The 17150-nt window shown below is 47.7% G+C and overlaps 1 protein-coding gene across 1 annotated transcript in view; it reads left to right on the top strand.

The window, feature by feature from the left end:
* The window catches only part of LOC106566197 (glutamate receptor-interacting protein 2), a 152575-nt gene that overhangs the window by 74803 nt on the left and 60622 nt on the right, over positions 1-17150 (top strand). Inside the window, exons 11-13 of the mRNA XM_082959579.1 lie at positions 595-735; positions 5823-5984; positions 9467-9656. Coding sequence (XP_082815705.1) covers positions 595-735; positions 5823-5984; positions 9467-9656 — 493 coding nt within the window. The remainder of the gene's footprint in view (positions 1-594; positions 736-5822; positions 5985-9466; positions 9657-17150) is intronic.

The raw sequence follows: 17150 nt of genomic DNA, 5'->3' as shown, positions 1-17150 counted from the left end.
AATAGAGTACAGTAGAGTAGAGGAGAGTACAGTAGAGTAGAGTAGAGCAGAGTACAGTACAGTAGAGTAGAGTTCAGTAGAGTAGAGCAGAGTTCAGTAGAGTAGAGCAGAGTTCAGTAGAGTAGAGTAGAGCAGAGTACAGTACAGTAGAGTAGAGCAGAGTTCAGTAGAGCAGAGCAGAGTTCAGTAGAGTAGAGCAGAGCAGAGTACAGTAGAGTAGAGCAGGAATGTCTGGCCCCTTGGGCCGGGCCCCAGAACCATGCTACACATTGGCTGCAGGGCCAGAATCTGAGCCTGCGTGGCTACATCCCACAATATTTGAATTAGCTGTAAACTATGTCACCCACTTGGCTGAAAACACTCTGCTCCAGTCCAGTCGGGTTGGTGCTAGATCGAACCGGGTCACAGTATGGAAGAAAAATAGTTACTCTATGATTCTGTGTTTCAGTAAAAGTCCAGATGATGGACCACCCCTACTCACGGGACCCCTCTGTGTGAACTAGTGTCTAGATTTTAGCTCATCAGGTTAACACACAGTCTTGTGACCTGCGTTTGAATCCAGTCGTTTACACTTCTCTCTGTTTTGTGTTTCAGTGAAAGTTCAGAAGAGTGACCACCCCCACTCGTGGGACCCCTGTGTGAACTACTGTCCCCCCCAGCACCCCTCCTCTTACTGTAAAACAAACACCTGGACCACCTCCTCCAACCCCTCCAGCACACAGGAATACTGCAAATGTAAGTCTTTGCTTCTGTTTCTGTCTCCCCAGAAAAAAACAACAAACTGCTTCTGTGAAAGTTCCCAGAAATTCTTCTCATAACACAAAAAAAAAATCTGTCCAGTCGTGGCGACGATTCTAGAATGTTTGTATAAAACATTTGCCTGATGTTGCAAGAACGTCCTTAGAACGTTCTTAGAACACATTTAATCTGTTCTTTAAAGGCTCCCAGAATGTTTCATTAGGTTGTGGGAAATAATAATAATATAACCAGCCAGGTGAAATTATTCCCTAACAAAAGCACCATAAACAATTAGAAAGGATTAATTACATAAATAAATATCAGTGGAAATATATTCATGACAAGATATAAAAACAGTCATTTCTTAACTGTGTTGTGCCCATATACCTTTAGTCATGAATTAATGCCGTCTTCTCTTTATGCTTTGGGTTCACAGTCAGCATACTGCTTCGGGGCTTTGTGTGAGCAAGTCCCCGCCAACACATCGATTGCACTGCACACAGTTTTCATGGGCCTTGTTTCGTGTTCAACTGCTGCATGGTGTCGCATTAATCTCTGTTGAAGCGAATGTGTGGCATGGTCCACGGGGGGAATAGTCCATACCATAACTATCAGTGAAAAAATAACTCAACATCCACGCTCGTTCCGCTGTATGCCCCACGCAGACATCAATGCTTTGAGTTCATCCATAGACATATTCTTTACGTTCTGTTTCCTTTTCTGTACTAATGAGCAAACGGTAACGATCTCTGATGTGCTGCAACATTTGCATGTCACAAACTCGTGCTGGTAGTTGGGATACCCGTCTCAGTTGGCTCTGTTCTGCTTTTTTCTGCGGGCAGAGGCTCAGGCATCAGAGGCTCCAAGTCAACATCAGAATCAGATGAAGTCTCTTCATCACTAACAGCGACTCTAACTCATCTAAATTCTGCAGCATTTGCAATGCTGTCAGTGCTTCCGTTCGTTTGGTCGGGCTTGCCATTGAACTACACACAGTGTGTGTTGTACTCAGTGTCTGATTTGGCTCTCTGAGGGGAAATTATATACCATTTCCAGCCTTTCATAATAAAATAATTAAACCGCCCACAACGGTCGCAATTCTTCATCGTCATTACACTATTGTTCTAAATTCAATCATCCTCTTCAACCTCATCATGGCTCCTGAGTGGCACAGCGGTCTAAGGCTCTGCTTCTCAGTGCTAGAGGCGGCACTACAGACCCTGGTTCTATCCCTGGCTGTGATTAGGGGTCTCACAGGGCACTGCACACTTTGCCTTGTGTCGTCAGGGTTTGGCCGGGGTAGGCCGTCATTGTAAAATAAGAATTTGATCTTAACTGACTTGCCTAGTTAAATAAAAAAAATAAAAAATATCGGATCAATCATTCAGTTCATTGACGTCACATGCTGGGTACCAACGTCCTACAGCACATTGTCTTGGAGCCTGGCTGGGTAACAACATCCTACAGCACATTGTCTTGGAGCCTGGCTGGGTACCAACATCCTACAACACATTGTCTTGGAGCCTGGCTGGGTACCAACATCCTACAGCACATTGTCTTGGAGCCTGGCTGGGTACCAACGTCCTACAGCACATTGTCTTGGAGCCTGGCTGGGTACCAACGTCCTACAGCACATTGTCTTGGAGCCTGGCTGGGTACCAACGTCCTACAGCACATTGTCTTGGAGCCTGGCTGGGTACCAACATCCTACAGCACATTGTCTTGGAGCCTGGCTGGGTACCAACGTCCTACAGCACATTGTCTTGGAGCCTGGCTGGGTTCCAACGTCCTACAGCACATTGTCTTGGAGCCTGGCTGGGTACCAACGTCCTACAGCACATTGTCTTGGAGCCTGGCTGGGTTCCAACGTCCTACAGCACATTGTCTTGGAGCCTGGCTGGGTACCAACAAGATACAGCACATTGTCTTGGAGCCTGGCTGGGTACCAACATCCTACAGCACATTGTCTTAGCGCCTGGCTGGGTACCAACATCCTACAGCACATTGTCTTGGAGCCTGGCTGGGTACCAACATCCTACAGCACATTGTCTTGGAGCCTGGCTGGGTACCAACGTCCTACAGCACATTGTCTTGGAGCCTGGCTGGGTACCAACGTCCTACAGCACATTGTCTTGGAGCCTGGCTGGGTACCAACATCCTACAGCACATTGTCTTAGCGCCTGGCCGGGTACCAACGTCCTACAGCACATTGTCTTGGAGCCTGGCTGGGTACCAACGTCCTACAGCACATTGTCTTGGAGCCTGGCTGGGTACCAACGTCCTACAGCACATTGTCTTGGAGCCTGGCTTGGTACCAACGTCCTACAGCACATTGTCTTGGAGCCTGGCTTGGTACCAACGTCCTACAGCACATTGTCTTGGAGCCTGGCTTGGTACCAACGTCCTACAGCACATTGTCTTGGAGCCTGGCTGGGTACCAACGTCCTACAGCACATTGTCTTAGAGCCTGGCTGGGTACCAACATCCTACAGTACATTGTCTTAGAGCCTGGCTGGGTACCAACGTCCTACAGCACATTGTCTTGGAGCCTGGCTGGGTACCAATGTCCTACAGCACATTGTCTTGGAGCCTGGCTGGGTTCCAACATCCTACAGCACATTGTCTTGGAGCCTGGCTGGGTACCAACGTCCTACAGCACATTGTCTTAGCGCCTGGCCGGGTACCAACATCCCACAGCACATTGTCTTAGCGGGTTAAGTTCAGGAAAAGTCATTGAATGAGCAGAACATAGGTTTTATTTTGGCTGATTTTTTTTTTTTCTAAATCAAACGTCAGTGGCATTTGGCCTATGGCAGTTCTAGGGTTTAACATTCCCAGAACATTTAATTAGGTTGTGGGAACAGTGTGGATACATTGCAAGAGATACATTCCCAAAACACAAAATATGCTCAGTTGGGATGACATTCATACAGGACATTCCTATAATGTTGTACAGAATGTTAACAGAACAGCTGGTCTAAGTTCTTTAAAAGTTCCCAGAACATTTAATTAAGTTATGGGAGTTGTTGTAAGAATATTCTTTTGATAATTTACATAGGTGGCACAGAACATTTCCACAATGTTGCACAATGTTCACCAGTTTCCAAATTCGTACGTTTGTATGACATTCGTAGCATATTTGTTTTACGTTTAACATAATATTCCACTGAAGTTCACGGAAATATACATTTTACCTTGTCTTGGATGTCCTCAGAACGTTAATAAAATGTTATATTTATGTTTTATCTAATATTACCACAACATTCTCAGCATGCAAATTTGTCGGCCCGAAAAGCAGATTGGACATTACGTTTCTGTCCAGTTTTAACAGTAGTTCTCATATATAGAAACATATTTCAATTTCATTCAATGGACATTTTGAACAACATTTAATCATACAAACACAACCACATTTTTACAATTTGTATGTTGACAATTTGTACAAGTGGGGTTTGAAACTGCAATGTTTGGTTCCCAAGTCTAATCTTTTATCCTCTGAACCAGCAGAGAAGCACTTTTACATCTTATTTTTCAGTATATAACCATGGCAGTATGGTCAATCAGGAATTCTGTGCTTCCTTTTAAGCCTTAACACAACTGGACGGTGTTTTTTGTGTTTTGGGAACATATCTTTTGTGATGTCGCCACAATGTTCCCACCAAAATGTTCCCACAACCTAATGAAACATTCTGGGAACATTTAATGAACAGAGGAAATGTGGTCTGGGTATGTTCTTGTAACATCAGGTGAATGTTTTTTGCAACCTTAAAGAAACGTAGAACCATCCTGGACGGTGTTTTTGTGTTTTGGGAACATATCTTTTGTGATGTCGCCACAATGTTCCCACCAAAATGTTCCCACAACCTAATGAAACATTCTGGGAACATTTAAACGACACAGACAAAATATGTTCTGGGAACGTTCTTGCAAAATCAGGCGAACAAATATTATACACTACATGGCCAAGAGTATGTGGACACCCTTTCAAATTAGTGGCCACACCCGTTGCTGACAGGTATATTAAATTGAGCACACTGCCATGCAATCTCCATAGACAAACATTGGCAGTAGAATGGCCCGTACTGAAGAGCTCAGTGACTTTCAACGTGGCACCGTCATAGGATGCCACCTTTCCAACAAGTCAGTTCGTCAAATGTCTGCCCTGCTAGAGCTGCCCCCCGGGCAACTGTGAGTGTTGTTATTGTGAAGTGGAAATGTCTAGGAGTAACAACGGCTCAGCCGCAAAGTGGTAGGCCACACAAGATCACAGAACGGGACCGCCGTGTACTGGAGCACGTAAAAATCGTCTGTCCTCGGTTGCAACACTCACTCCCGAGTTCCAAACTGCCTCTGGGAGCAACGTCAGCACAAGAACTGTTTATCGGGAGCTTTATAAAATGGGTTTCCATGGCCGAGCAGCCGCACACAAGCCTAAGATCAATGCCAAGCGTTGGCTGGAGTGGTGTAAAGCTCACCGCCATTGGACTTAGGAGCAGTGGAAACATGTTCTCTGGAGTGATGAATCACCCTTCACCATCTGGCTGTCCGACGGATGAATCTGGGTCTGGCGGATGCCAGGAGAACGCGATCTGAGTTTTGGTGGAGGAATAATGGTCTGGGGATGTTTTTCATGGTTCGGGCTAGGCCCCTTAGTTCCAGTGAAGGGAAATCTTAACGCTACAGCATACAACGACATTCTAGACGATTCTGTGCTTCAAACTTTGTGGCAACAGTTTGGGGAAGGCCCTTTCCTGTTTCAGCATGACAATGCCCCAGTGCACAAAGCGAGGTATACACAGAAATGGTTTGTCGAGATTGTTGTGGAATAACTTGGCTGACCTGCACAGAGCCCTGACCTCAACCCCATCGAACACCTTTTGGGATGAATTGGAACCCCGACTGCGAGCCAGGCCTAATTGCCCAATATCAGTGCCTGACCTCACTAATGCTCTTGTGGCTGAATGGAAGCAAGTCCCCCGCAGCCTTCCCAGAAGAGTCTCTATCTCTCTAGCCATAGTGACACTTCTCTCTCTCCTCTCTCTCTCTCTCCAGCACTAGTGACTTCTCTCTCTCTCTCTCTACAGCCCTAGTGTCTACCAACTTCTCTCCTGGTTCCACCACCACCACATCGGGCCCTGGGTCGACCAGCCAGATCTCCAGTACCCTTCCCCGTACAGCTGTCCCCATGAGCCCACACAACTCCATGATGAAGAGACGACAGAGGAAAAAAGAGCATAAGAGCTCATGTATGTATGGCATGATAGCCCCTCATTTTAGCCCCTGTTAGTAGCCCCTCATAATAGCCCCTCATAATAGCCCCTCATAGTAGCCCCTCATAGTAGCCCCTCATAATAGCCCCTCATAATAGCCCCTCTTAGTAGCCCCTCATAATAGCCCCTCATAATAGCCCCTCATAATAGCCCCTCATAGTAGCCCCTCATAATAGCCCCTCATAGTAGCCCCTCATAATAGCCCCTCATAATAGCCCCTCTTAGTAGCCCCTCATAGTAGCCCCTCATAATAGCCCCTCATAGTAGCCCCTCATAATAGCCCCTCATAATAGCCCCTCTTAGTAGCCCCTCATAGTAGCCCCTCATAATAGCCCCTCATAATAGCCCCTCATAATAGCCCCTCATAATAGCCCCTCATAGTAGCCCCTCTTAGTAGGCCCTCATAGTAGCCCCTCATAATAGCCCCTCATAATAGCCCCCTTAGTAGCCCCTCATAATAGCCCCTCATAATAGACCCTCATAGTAGCCCCTCATAATAGCCCCTCATAATAGCCCCCTTAGTAGCCCCTCATAGTAGCCCCTCATAATAGCCCCTCATAATAGCCCCCTTAGTAGCCCCTCATAGTAACCCCTCATAATAGCCCCTCATAATAGCCCCTCATAATAGTCCCTCATAATAGCCCCTCATAATAGCCCCTCATAGTAGCCCCTCTTAGTAGCCCCTCTTAGTAGCCCGTCATAGTAGCCCCTCATAGTAGCCCCTCATAATAGCCCCCTTAGTAGCCCCTCATAATAGCCCCTCATAATAGCCCCTCATAATAGCCCCTCATAGTAGCCCCTCATAATAGCCCCTCATAGTAGCCCCTCATAATAGCCCCTCATAATAGCCCCTCTTAGTAGCCCCTCATAATAGCCCCTCATAATAGCCCCTCATAGTATCCCCTCATAATAGCCCCTCATAATAGCCCCTCATAGTAGCCCCTCTTAGTAGCCCCTCATAATAGCCCCTCATAATAGCCCCTCATAGTAGTCCCTCATAATAGCCCCTCATAGTAGCCCCTCATAATAGCCCCTCATAATAGCCCCTCTTAGTAGCCCCTCATAGCAGCCCCTCATAATAGCCCCTCATAGTAGCCCCCCTTAGTAGCCCCTCATAATAGCCCCTCATAATAGCCCCTCATAGTAGCCCCCCTTAGTAGCCCCTCATAATAGCCCCCTTAGTAGCCCCTCATAATAGCCCCTCATAATAGCCCCTCAGAGTAGCGCCTCATAATAGCCCCTCATAATAGCCCCTCTTAGTAGCCCCTCATAGTAGCCCCTCTTAGTAGTCCCTCATAGTAGCCCCTCAGAGTAGCCCCTCATAATAGCCCCTCATAATAGCCCCTCATAGTAGTCCCTCATAATAGCCCCCTTAGTAGCCCCTCATAATAGCCCCTCATAATAGCCCCTCATAATAGCCCCTCATAATAGCCCCCTTAGTAGCCCCTCATAATAGCCCCTCATAGTAGCCCCTCTTAGTAGCCCCTCATAATAGCCCCTCATAATAGCCATTCATAGTAGCCCCTCATAATAGCCCCTCATAATAGCCCCCTTAGTAGCCCCTCATAATAGCCTCTCATAGTAGCCCCTCATAATAGCCCCTCATAATAGCCCCCTTAGTAGCCCCTCATAATAGCCCCTCATAATAGCCCCCTTAGTAGCCCCTCATAGTAGCCCCTCATAATGCCCCTCATAGTTGCCCCTCATAATAGCCCCTCGTAGTAGCCCCTCATAATAGCCTCTCATAGTAGTCCCTCATAATAGCCCCCTTAGTAGCCCCTCATAGTAGCCCCTCTTAGTAGCCCCTCATAATAGCCTCTCATAGTAGCCCCTCTTAGTAGCCCCTCATAATAGCTTCTCATAGTAGTCCCTCATAATAGCCCCTCATAATAGCCCCTTTAGTAGCCCCTCATAATAGCCCCTCATAGTAGCCCCTCATAGTAGCCCCTCATAATAGCCCCTCATAGTAGCCCCTCTTATTAGCCCCTCATAATAGCCCCTCATAGTAGCCCCTCATAATAGCCCCTCATAATAGCCCCCTTAGTAGCCCCTCATAATAGCCCCTCATAATAGCCCCTCATAATAGCCACTCATAATAGCCACTCATAATAGCCCCTCATAGTAGTCCCTCATAATAGCCCCTCATAGTAGCCCCTCATAATAGCCCCTCATAATAGCCCCTCTTAGTAGCCCCTCATAGTAGCCCCTCATAATAGCCCCTCATAGTAGCCCCCCTTAGTAGCCCCTCATAATAGCCCCTCATAATAGCCCCTCATAATAGCCCCTCATAGTAGCCCCCCTTAGTAGCCCCTCATAATAGCCCCCTTAGTAGCCCCTCATAATAGCCCCTCATAATAGCCCCTCATAATAGCCCCTCAGAGTAGCCCCTCATAATAGCCCCTCATAATAGCCCCTCTTAGTAGCCCCTCATAGTAGCCCCTCTTAGTAGTCCCTCTTAGTAGCCCCTCATAATAGCCCCTCTTAGTAGCCCCTCATAATAGCCCCTCATAGTAGTCCCTCATAATAGCCCCCTTAGTAGCCCCTCATAATAGCCCCTCATAATAGCCCCTCATAATATCCCCCTTAGTAGCCCCTCTTAGTAGCCCCTCATAATAGCCCCTCATAATAGCCCCTCATAGTAGCCCCTCTTAGTAGCCCCTCATAATAGCCCCTCATAATAGCCCCCTTAGTAGCCCCTCATAATAGCCTCTCATAGTAGCCCCTCATAATAGCCCCTCATAATAGCCCCCTTAGTAGCCCCTCATAATAGCCCCTCATAATAGCCCCCTTAGTAGCCCCTCATAGTAGCCCCTCATAATGCCCCTCATAGTTGCCCCTCATAATAGCCCCTCGTAGTAGCCCCTCATAATAGCCTCTCATAGTAGTCCCTCATAATAGCCCCCTTAGTAGCCCCTCATAGTAGCCCCTCTTAGTAGCCCCTCATAATAGCCTCTCATAGTAGCCCCTCTTAGTAGCCCCTCATAATAGCCTCTCATAGTAGTCCCTCATAATAGCCCCCTTAGTAGCCCCTCATAATAGCCCCTCATAATAGCCCCTTTAGTAGCCCCTCATAATAGCCCCTCATAGTAGCCCCTCATAGTAGCCCCTCATAATAGCCCCTCATAATAGCCCCTCATAGTAGCCCCTCATAGTAGCCCCTCTTATTAGCCCCTCATAATAGCCCCTCATAATAGCCCCTAGAGAGCTACCATCCTGCATGCACCAACTCTAATCTAGTTCATCTGATTCTCACCAGGACATTGATTGTGGTAGCTACATCTGTTACAACAATGTTGGAGCAAAACCCTGCATACCATTCCCAAGAGTAGGGTTGATATAGTTAATATACAGAACTGTCTGATGTCTCTCTCTCTCTCTCTGTCTCTCTCTCTGTCTCTCTCTCTGTCTCTCTCTCTCTGTCTCTCTCTCTGTCTCTCTCCTTTTCTCCCCCCCCCCAGCCGTGTCCCTGGCGTCCAGTAGTGTAGGTCCTGGTGGCCAGATCGTCCACACAGAGAGCAGTGAGATCATCCTGAGAGGAGACCCCCTCAATGGCTTTGGGGTCCAGCTACAGGGGGGAATATTCGCTACAGAGACCCTCTCTGCTTCCCCTCTCATCCGCTTCATAGAGCCAGACAGCTCTGCTGAGAGGTGAGGTGTACAGACAGACATGCTGAGAGGTGAGGTGTACAGACAGACATGCTGAGAGGTGAGGTGAGGTATACAGACAGACATGCTGAGAGGTGAGGTATACAGACAGACATGCTGAGAGGTGAGGTGAGGTATACAGACAGACATGCTGAGAGGTGAGGTGTACAGACAGACATGCTGAGAGGTGAGGTGAGGTATACAGACAGACATGCTGAGAGGTGAGGTATACAGACAGACATGCTGAGAGGTGAGGTGAGGTATACAGACAGACATGTTGAGAGATGAGGTATACTGACAGACATGCTGAGAGGTGAGGTATACAGACAGACATGCTGAGAGGTGAGGTATACAGACAGACATGCTGAGAGGTGAGGTATACAGACAGACATGCTGAGAGGGGAGGTATACAGACAGACATGCTGAGAGGTCAGGTGTACAGACAGACATGCTGAGAGGTGAGGTATACAGACAGACATGCTGAGAGGTGAGGTGAGGTATACAGACAGACATGCTGAGAGGTGAGGTGTACAGACAGACATGCTGAGAGGTGAGGTGAGATATACAGACAGACATGCTGAGAGGTGAGGTGTACAGACAGACATGCTGAGAGGTCAGGTGAGATATACAGACAGACATGCTGAGAGGTGAGGTGAGGTATACAGACAGACATGCTGAGAGGTGAGGTATACAGACAGACATGCTGTGAGGTGAGGTATACAGACAGACATGCTGCGAGGTGAGGTATACAGAGAGACATGCTGAGAGGTGAGGTATATACAGACAGACATGCTGAGAGGTGAGGTGAGGTGTGCAGACAGACATGCTGAGAGGTGAGGTGAGGTATACAGACAGACATGCTGAGAGGTGAGGTGAGGTATACAGACAGACATGCTGAGAGGTGAGGTATACAGACAGATATGCTGAGAGGTGAGGTATACAGACAGACATGCTGAGAGGTACTAAATGTACTAAATGTCGGGTTGGACAATACAAGCACAACATTTCTCTGGATATGGCTCTGTCCTGTAAGACTTTCATGTGTTCCAGATGAAGGAACTGAGGTTAAGACCTTGGTGTCTCCACTGTCTGTTTTCACTCAAGCAGGGAATCCAAAAACATGTTCCTGTGTTTTCCGTTGCTCTTTGATAGAAATCTGATTTTGAACTATGCCATGTCTCCTGGGCATTCCTGCTTCACTACGAGGTAATTTTGCTATTCTTTACTGAGAGAAGCACATGTAACAGAAAGAGAGAGAGAGAGAGAGAGAGAGAGAGAGTTCCCTCTTGTGTTTCTGCTCTGATCACAGGGAATTGTGTTGTCTGTTTGCTTACCCATAATCCTCCTTGTTACCAGTGCTGTTTCACAATGCCACAGAGGCCTCTGCTGGAAGCAGGCTTGCAGCTCAGATGATCAGATCTCCTGGAGAAATACTTCTGGTCTCTCAGGAACCACATCCATATGATATGCAGAGACAGCAAAAGGTCCACCTGGAACGTGTCCACCACTGTCACACAAGACAGGAGGGTAGATAGATCCTCCTTCCAGACCAGGGATAACATTTCCAACTGTCGCATGCACACACACACACACACACACACACACACACACACACACACACACACACACACACACACACACACACACACACACACACACACACACACACACACACACACGAGAAGGAGAGAGAGTTCATTACAGCAGCCTGTGGAGTCACATTATTTATTATATTCCTTCCTCATGGAGTCTCTCTCTCTCCTTCTCTCTCTCTCTTTCCTTCTCTCTCTCTCTCTCTTTCTCTCTCTCCCTCTCTCTCTCCTTCTCTCTCTTTCTCTCTCTTTCTCTCTCTCTATCTCTCTCCTCTCTTTCTCCATCTCTCTCATCTCTCTTTCTCTCTCTCCTTCTCTCTCTCTCTCTCTTTCTCTCTCTCTATCTCTCTCCTCTCTTTCTCTCTCTCTTCCTCTCTCTTTCTCTCTCTTTCTCTCTCTCTTTATCTCTCTCTTTCTCTCTCTTTCTTCTCTCTTCTCAACAATTCTGGGTCACAGGAAACAGATGAGTTACAATGAAAACAACACTGTATTATATCTTTATTATGTTAGGAAGGCTTGAAATTAAAGAGACAGTGTCTTCCTTTGTACTTCCTAGGAAAATGTCTTGGCATCAAACTGGATGAGAGTTGATATAACTATCTAGGTCAAGCCTCAGTGGGGCTCAGACTGTACAATTCACTCTCATCTCTTATCAGTTAGAAGATTGAAGGTTTGGGTTTGGTGGGGGGGTTGGGGGGGTGGACTGGAGAACTTTGAACATATTTTGGGGTCGGGAACATTTCAAGATCTCGTTTCACAGTGTGTCTCAAACTGCTGTCTGTCTGTCCCCATTGCAACCCATTACAACCCGTTACAACCCGTAACAAGCCATTACAACCCATTGCAACCCATTACAACCTATTACAACCCATTGCAAACCATTACAACCCATTACAACCCGTTACAACCTGTTACAACCCGTTACAACCTATTGCAACCCATTACAACCCATTGCAACCCATTACAACCCGTTACAACCCGTTACAACCCATTGCAACCCATTACAACCCGTTAATCCTGTTACAACCCATTGCAACCCATTACAACCGGTTACAACCCATTACAACCGGTTACAACCCATTACAACCCATTACAACACGTTACAACCCGTTACAACCGGTTACAACCCATTACAACCCGTTACAACCCATTACAACCCGTTACAACCCGTTGCAACCCATTACATTTACATTTACGTCATTTAGCAGACACTGTTATCCAGAGCAACTTACAAATTGGTGCATTCACCTTATGATATCCAGTGGAACAACCACTTTACAATAGTACATCTATATGTTTTTGGGGGGGAGGGTGGGGGAGGGTTAGAAGGATTACATAATCCTATCCCAAGTATTCCTTAAAGAGGTGGGGTTTCAGGTGTCTCCGGAAGGTGGTGATTGACTCCGCTGTCCTGGCGTCGTGAGGGAGCTTGTTCCACCATTGGGGAGCCAGAGCAGCGAACAGTTTTGACTGGGCTGAGCGGGAACTGTGCTTCCGCAGAGGTAGGGAGGCGAGCAGGCCAGAGGTGGATGAACGCAGTGCCCTTCTTTGGGTGTAGGGACTGATCAGAGCCTGAAGGTACGGAGGTGCCGTTCCCCTCACAGCTCCGTAGACAAGCACCATGGTCTTGTAGCAGATGCGAGCTTCAACTGGAAGCCAGTAGAGTGTGCGGAGGAGCGGGGTGACGTGAGAGAACTTGGGGAGGTTGAACACCAGACGGGCTGCGGCGTTCTGGATGAGTTGTAGGGGTTTAATGGCACAGGCAGGGAGCCCCGCCAACAGCGAGTTGCAGTAATCCAGACGGGAGATGACAAGTGCCTGGATTAGGACCTGCGCCGCTTCCTGTGTGATGCAGGGTCGTACTCTGCGAATGTTGTGGAGCATGAACCTACAGGATCGGGTCACCGCCTTGATGTTAGCGGAGAACAACATGGTGTTGTCCAGGGTCACGCCAAGGCTCTTAGCACTCTGGGAGGAGGACACAATGGAGTTGTCAACCGTGATGGCGAGATCATGGAACGGGCAGTCCTTCCCCGGGAGGAAGAGCAGCTCCGTCTTGCCGAGGTTCAGCTTGAGGTGGTGATCCGTCATCCACACTGATATATCTGCCACCTGGTTATCAGAAGGGGGAAAGGAGAAGATTAATTGTGTGTCGTCTGCATAGCAATGATAGGAGAGACCATGTGAGGATATGACAGAGCCAAGTGACTTGGTGTATAGCGAGAATAGGAGAGGGCCTAGAACTGAGCCCTGGGGGACACCAGTGGTGAGAGCACGTGGTGCGGAGACGGATTCTCGCCACGCCACCTGGTAGGAGCGGCCTGTCAGGTAGGACGCAATCCAAGAGTGAGCCGCGCCGGAGATGCCCAACTCGGAGAGGGTGGAGAGGAGGATCTGATGGTTCACAGTATCAAAGGCAGCAGATAGATCTAGAAGAATGAGAGCAGAGGAGAGAGAGTTAGCTTTAGCAGTGCGGAGAACCTCCGTGACACAGAGAAGAGCAGTCTCAGTTGAATGACCAGTCTTGAAACCTGACTGATTTGGATCAAGAAGGTCATTCTGAGAGAGATAGCAAGAGAGCTGACCAAGGACGGCACGCTCAAGAGTTTTGGAGAGAAAAGAAAGAAGGGATACTGGTCTGTAGTTGTTGACATCGGAGGGATCGATTGTAGGTTTTTTGAGAAGGGGTGCAACTCTCGCTCGCTTGAAGATGGAAGGGACGTAGCCAGCGGTCAAGGATGAGTTGATGAGCGAGGAGAGGTAAGGGAGAAGGTCTCCGGAAATGGTCTGGAGAAGAGAGGAGGGGATAGGGTCAAGCGGGTAGGTTGTTGGGCGGGGCGGCCGGCCGTCACAAGTCGCAAGATTTCATCTGGAGAGAGAGGGGAGAACGAGGTCAAAGCATAGGGTAGGGCAATGTGAGCAGGACCAGCGGTGTTGTTTGACTTAACAAACGAGGATCGGATGTCGTCAAACTTCTTTTCAAAATGGTTGACAAAGTGATCCGCAGAGAGGGGGGGGGGAGGATTCAGGAGGGAGGAGAAGGTGGCAAAGAGCTTCCTAGGGTTAGAGGCAGATGCTTGGAATTTAGAGTGGTAGAAAGTGGCTTTAGCAGCAGAAACAGAGGAAGAAAATGTGGAGAGGAGGGAGTGAAAAGATGCCAGGTCCGCAGGGAGGCTAGTTTTCCTCCATTTCCGCTCGGCTGCCCGGAGCCCTGTTCTGTGAGCTCGCAATGAGTCATCAAGCCACGGAGCAGGAGGGGAGGACCGAGCCGGCCGGGACAATAGGGGACATAGAGAGTTAAAGGATGCAGAAAGGGAGGAGAGGAGGGTTGAGGAGGCAGAATCGGGAGATTGGTTGGAGAAGGTTTGAGCAGAGGGAAGAGATGATAGGATGGAAGAGGAGAGAGTAGCAGGAGAGAGAGAGCGAAGGTTGCGACGGCGCAATACCATCTGAGTAGGGGCAGAGTGAGTAGTGTTGGAGGAGAGCGAGAGGGAAAAGGATACAAGGTAGTGGTCGGAGACTTGGAGGGGAGTTGCAGTGAGATTAGTAGAAGAACAGCATCTAGTAAAGATGAGGTCAAGCGTATTGCCTGCCTTGTGAGTAGGGGGGGGGACGGTGAGAGGGTGAGGTCAAAAGAGGAGAGGAGTGAAAATAAGGAGACAGAGAGAAATGAGTCAAAGGTAGACGCAAGGAGGTTAAAGTCACCCAGAATTGTTATTGGTGAGCCATCCTCAGGAAAGGAACTTGTCAAGGCATCAAGCTCATTGATGAACTCTCCAAGGGAACCTGGAGGGCGATAAATGATAAGGATGTTAAGCTTGAATGGGCTAGTGACTGTGACAGCATGGAATTCAAAGGAGGCGATAGACAGATGGGTCAGGGGAGAAAGAGAGAATGTCCACTTGGATTGAGGATTCCAGTGCCAACACCCCGCTGACCAGATGCTCTCGGGGTGTGCGAGAACACGTGGTCAGACGAGGAGAGAGCAGTAGGAGTAGCAGTGTTTTCTGTGGTAACCCATGTTTCCGTCAACGCCAAGAAATCGAGGGACTGGAGGGTAGCATAGGCTGAGATGAACTCTGCCTTGTTGGCCACAGACCGGCAGTTCCATAGGCTGCCGGAGACCTGGAACTCCACGTGGGTCGTGTGCGCTGGGACCACCAGGTTAGAGTGGCAGCGGCCATGCGGTGTGAAGCGTTTGTGTGGCCTGTGCATAGAGGAGAGAACAGGGATAGACAGACACATAGTTGACAGGCTACAGGAGAGGCTACGCTAATGCAAAGGAGATTGGAATGAAAATTAACTAAACAACTGGGGAAGCGAGAGAGCAGGGCCTCCCTCACTAACCATTCACTGAAACACTCAAATATAACTTTTCCAACTTCCACTTTAGAAATTATAACTGATGTAAACTACAGTGGTTCAATGTTTCCAGGAATAGGCTCAAACTTAGTTTATTCAGCTAGATAACTTGGTACAGTATTCTTCCGTGAAACCCACCCAGTGTCCTATGACGCCATAGCTAACTAGCATGCTAGCATCCAATAACACACTGTTAGCACCAATACTTGGTTACAATAAACTACCAATGGATCATTCGTGTCCGTGTCAAGTTCCTTTCATAATGCAGAAGTAATTAAACGTTGGCTAGCTAACACAAAGTCAGTCCTGCTAGCTACACAAGTGGACTACACAACTCGAAAGTTCAGAAAGTTAAGCTTGTGTTGCAAAAATCTTATTGACTAAAAATGATACAGTACTGCTAGCTGGTAGAGTTGGCTAGCTAGCAGTGGCTGCGTTTACCTTTATCTTTTATCTTTGATACAGAGACAACTATGTAGCTAGCTAACATTACAGGAATCAACTCGTTCCGTTGAAATGTATTTAGTTTCTACAGTACTGCTAGTTGGTAAAGTTGGCTAGCTAGCAGTGGCTGTGGTGTTGTGGTGTTGACGCCGTTTGGAAAACGGTGCGAATGAACGAATACAGCTGGCTAGCTAACCTTGTTAGTTTCTCAAAGTTAGTTTCTCAAAGCTACACCTGCACCTTTAGCTACACCTATGTAGCTAGCTAGCTAACATTACACTAATCAAATCGTTCCGTTGTAATGTAATGTAATGAAATGTAATATTACCCACGGAGCGAAGTACAGCACGACTACTCACTCCAGCATCCGGTCCATATTACAACCCATTGCAACCCGTTACAACCCAACGCTACTTTGCCTTTCTTCTTTCTAAAAAAACCCACCTCCAGAAAAGCTGCCATTTTAAAATGGTTTCCAGAGTAGGGGCTGTAAATACTACCATCTAATTCCAGTCACAATGGGTTTGTCTGTTAGTAAAAGCTGTGTATTTATGTAGGACATGGTAGCTAAACAGGCCTGTTGATTTGCCGTAAAGAGGCTGGTGATTAGCGCTGGTTGAGATCACTGAGTGGGTGGTTAATGGAATGTAGAGCACGGCCTCAGACCTCTGAACAGCATTTACGCTGTCAACTGTTCAAACATCAACATCACAACTCTGTCTGTGTGTGTGTGTGTGTGTGTGTGTGTGTGTGTGTGTGTGTGTGTGTGTGTGTGTGTGTGTGTGTGTGTGTGTGTGTGTGTGTGTGTGTGTGTGTGTGTGTGTTTGCAGCATATCTGTGTGTGTGTGTGTGTGTATGTGTGTGTTTGCAGCATATCTCTGTGTGTGTGTGTGTGTGTGTGTGTGTGTGTGTGTGTGTGTGTGTGTGTGTGTGTGTGTGTGTGTGTGTGTGTGTGTGTTTGCAGCATATCTGTGTGTGTGTGTGTGTGTGTGTGTGTGTGTGTGTGTGTACTGTAAATTGAATCTAAAAGAATCACAGCACCTCCACCGATGCATCCTCAGTCTGATAAAGAGGGTGTTTGTTTCAAACTCTGATTTCA

Source organism: Salmo salar, chromosome 12, assembly GCF_965601325.2.
Source record: "Salmo salar chromosome 12, fSalSal1, whole genome shotgun sequence".
Taxonomy (NCBI): domain Eukaryota; kingdom Metazoa; phylum Chordata; class Actinopteri; order Salmoniformes; family Salmonidae; genus Salmo; species Salmo salar.
Note: the sequence above shows the minus strand (reverse complement) of the source record. Positions and strands in the feature narration are given on the sequence as shown.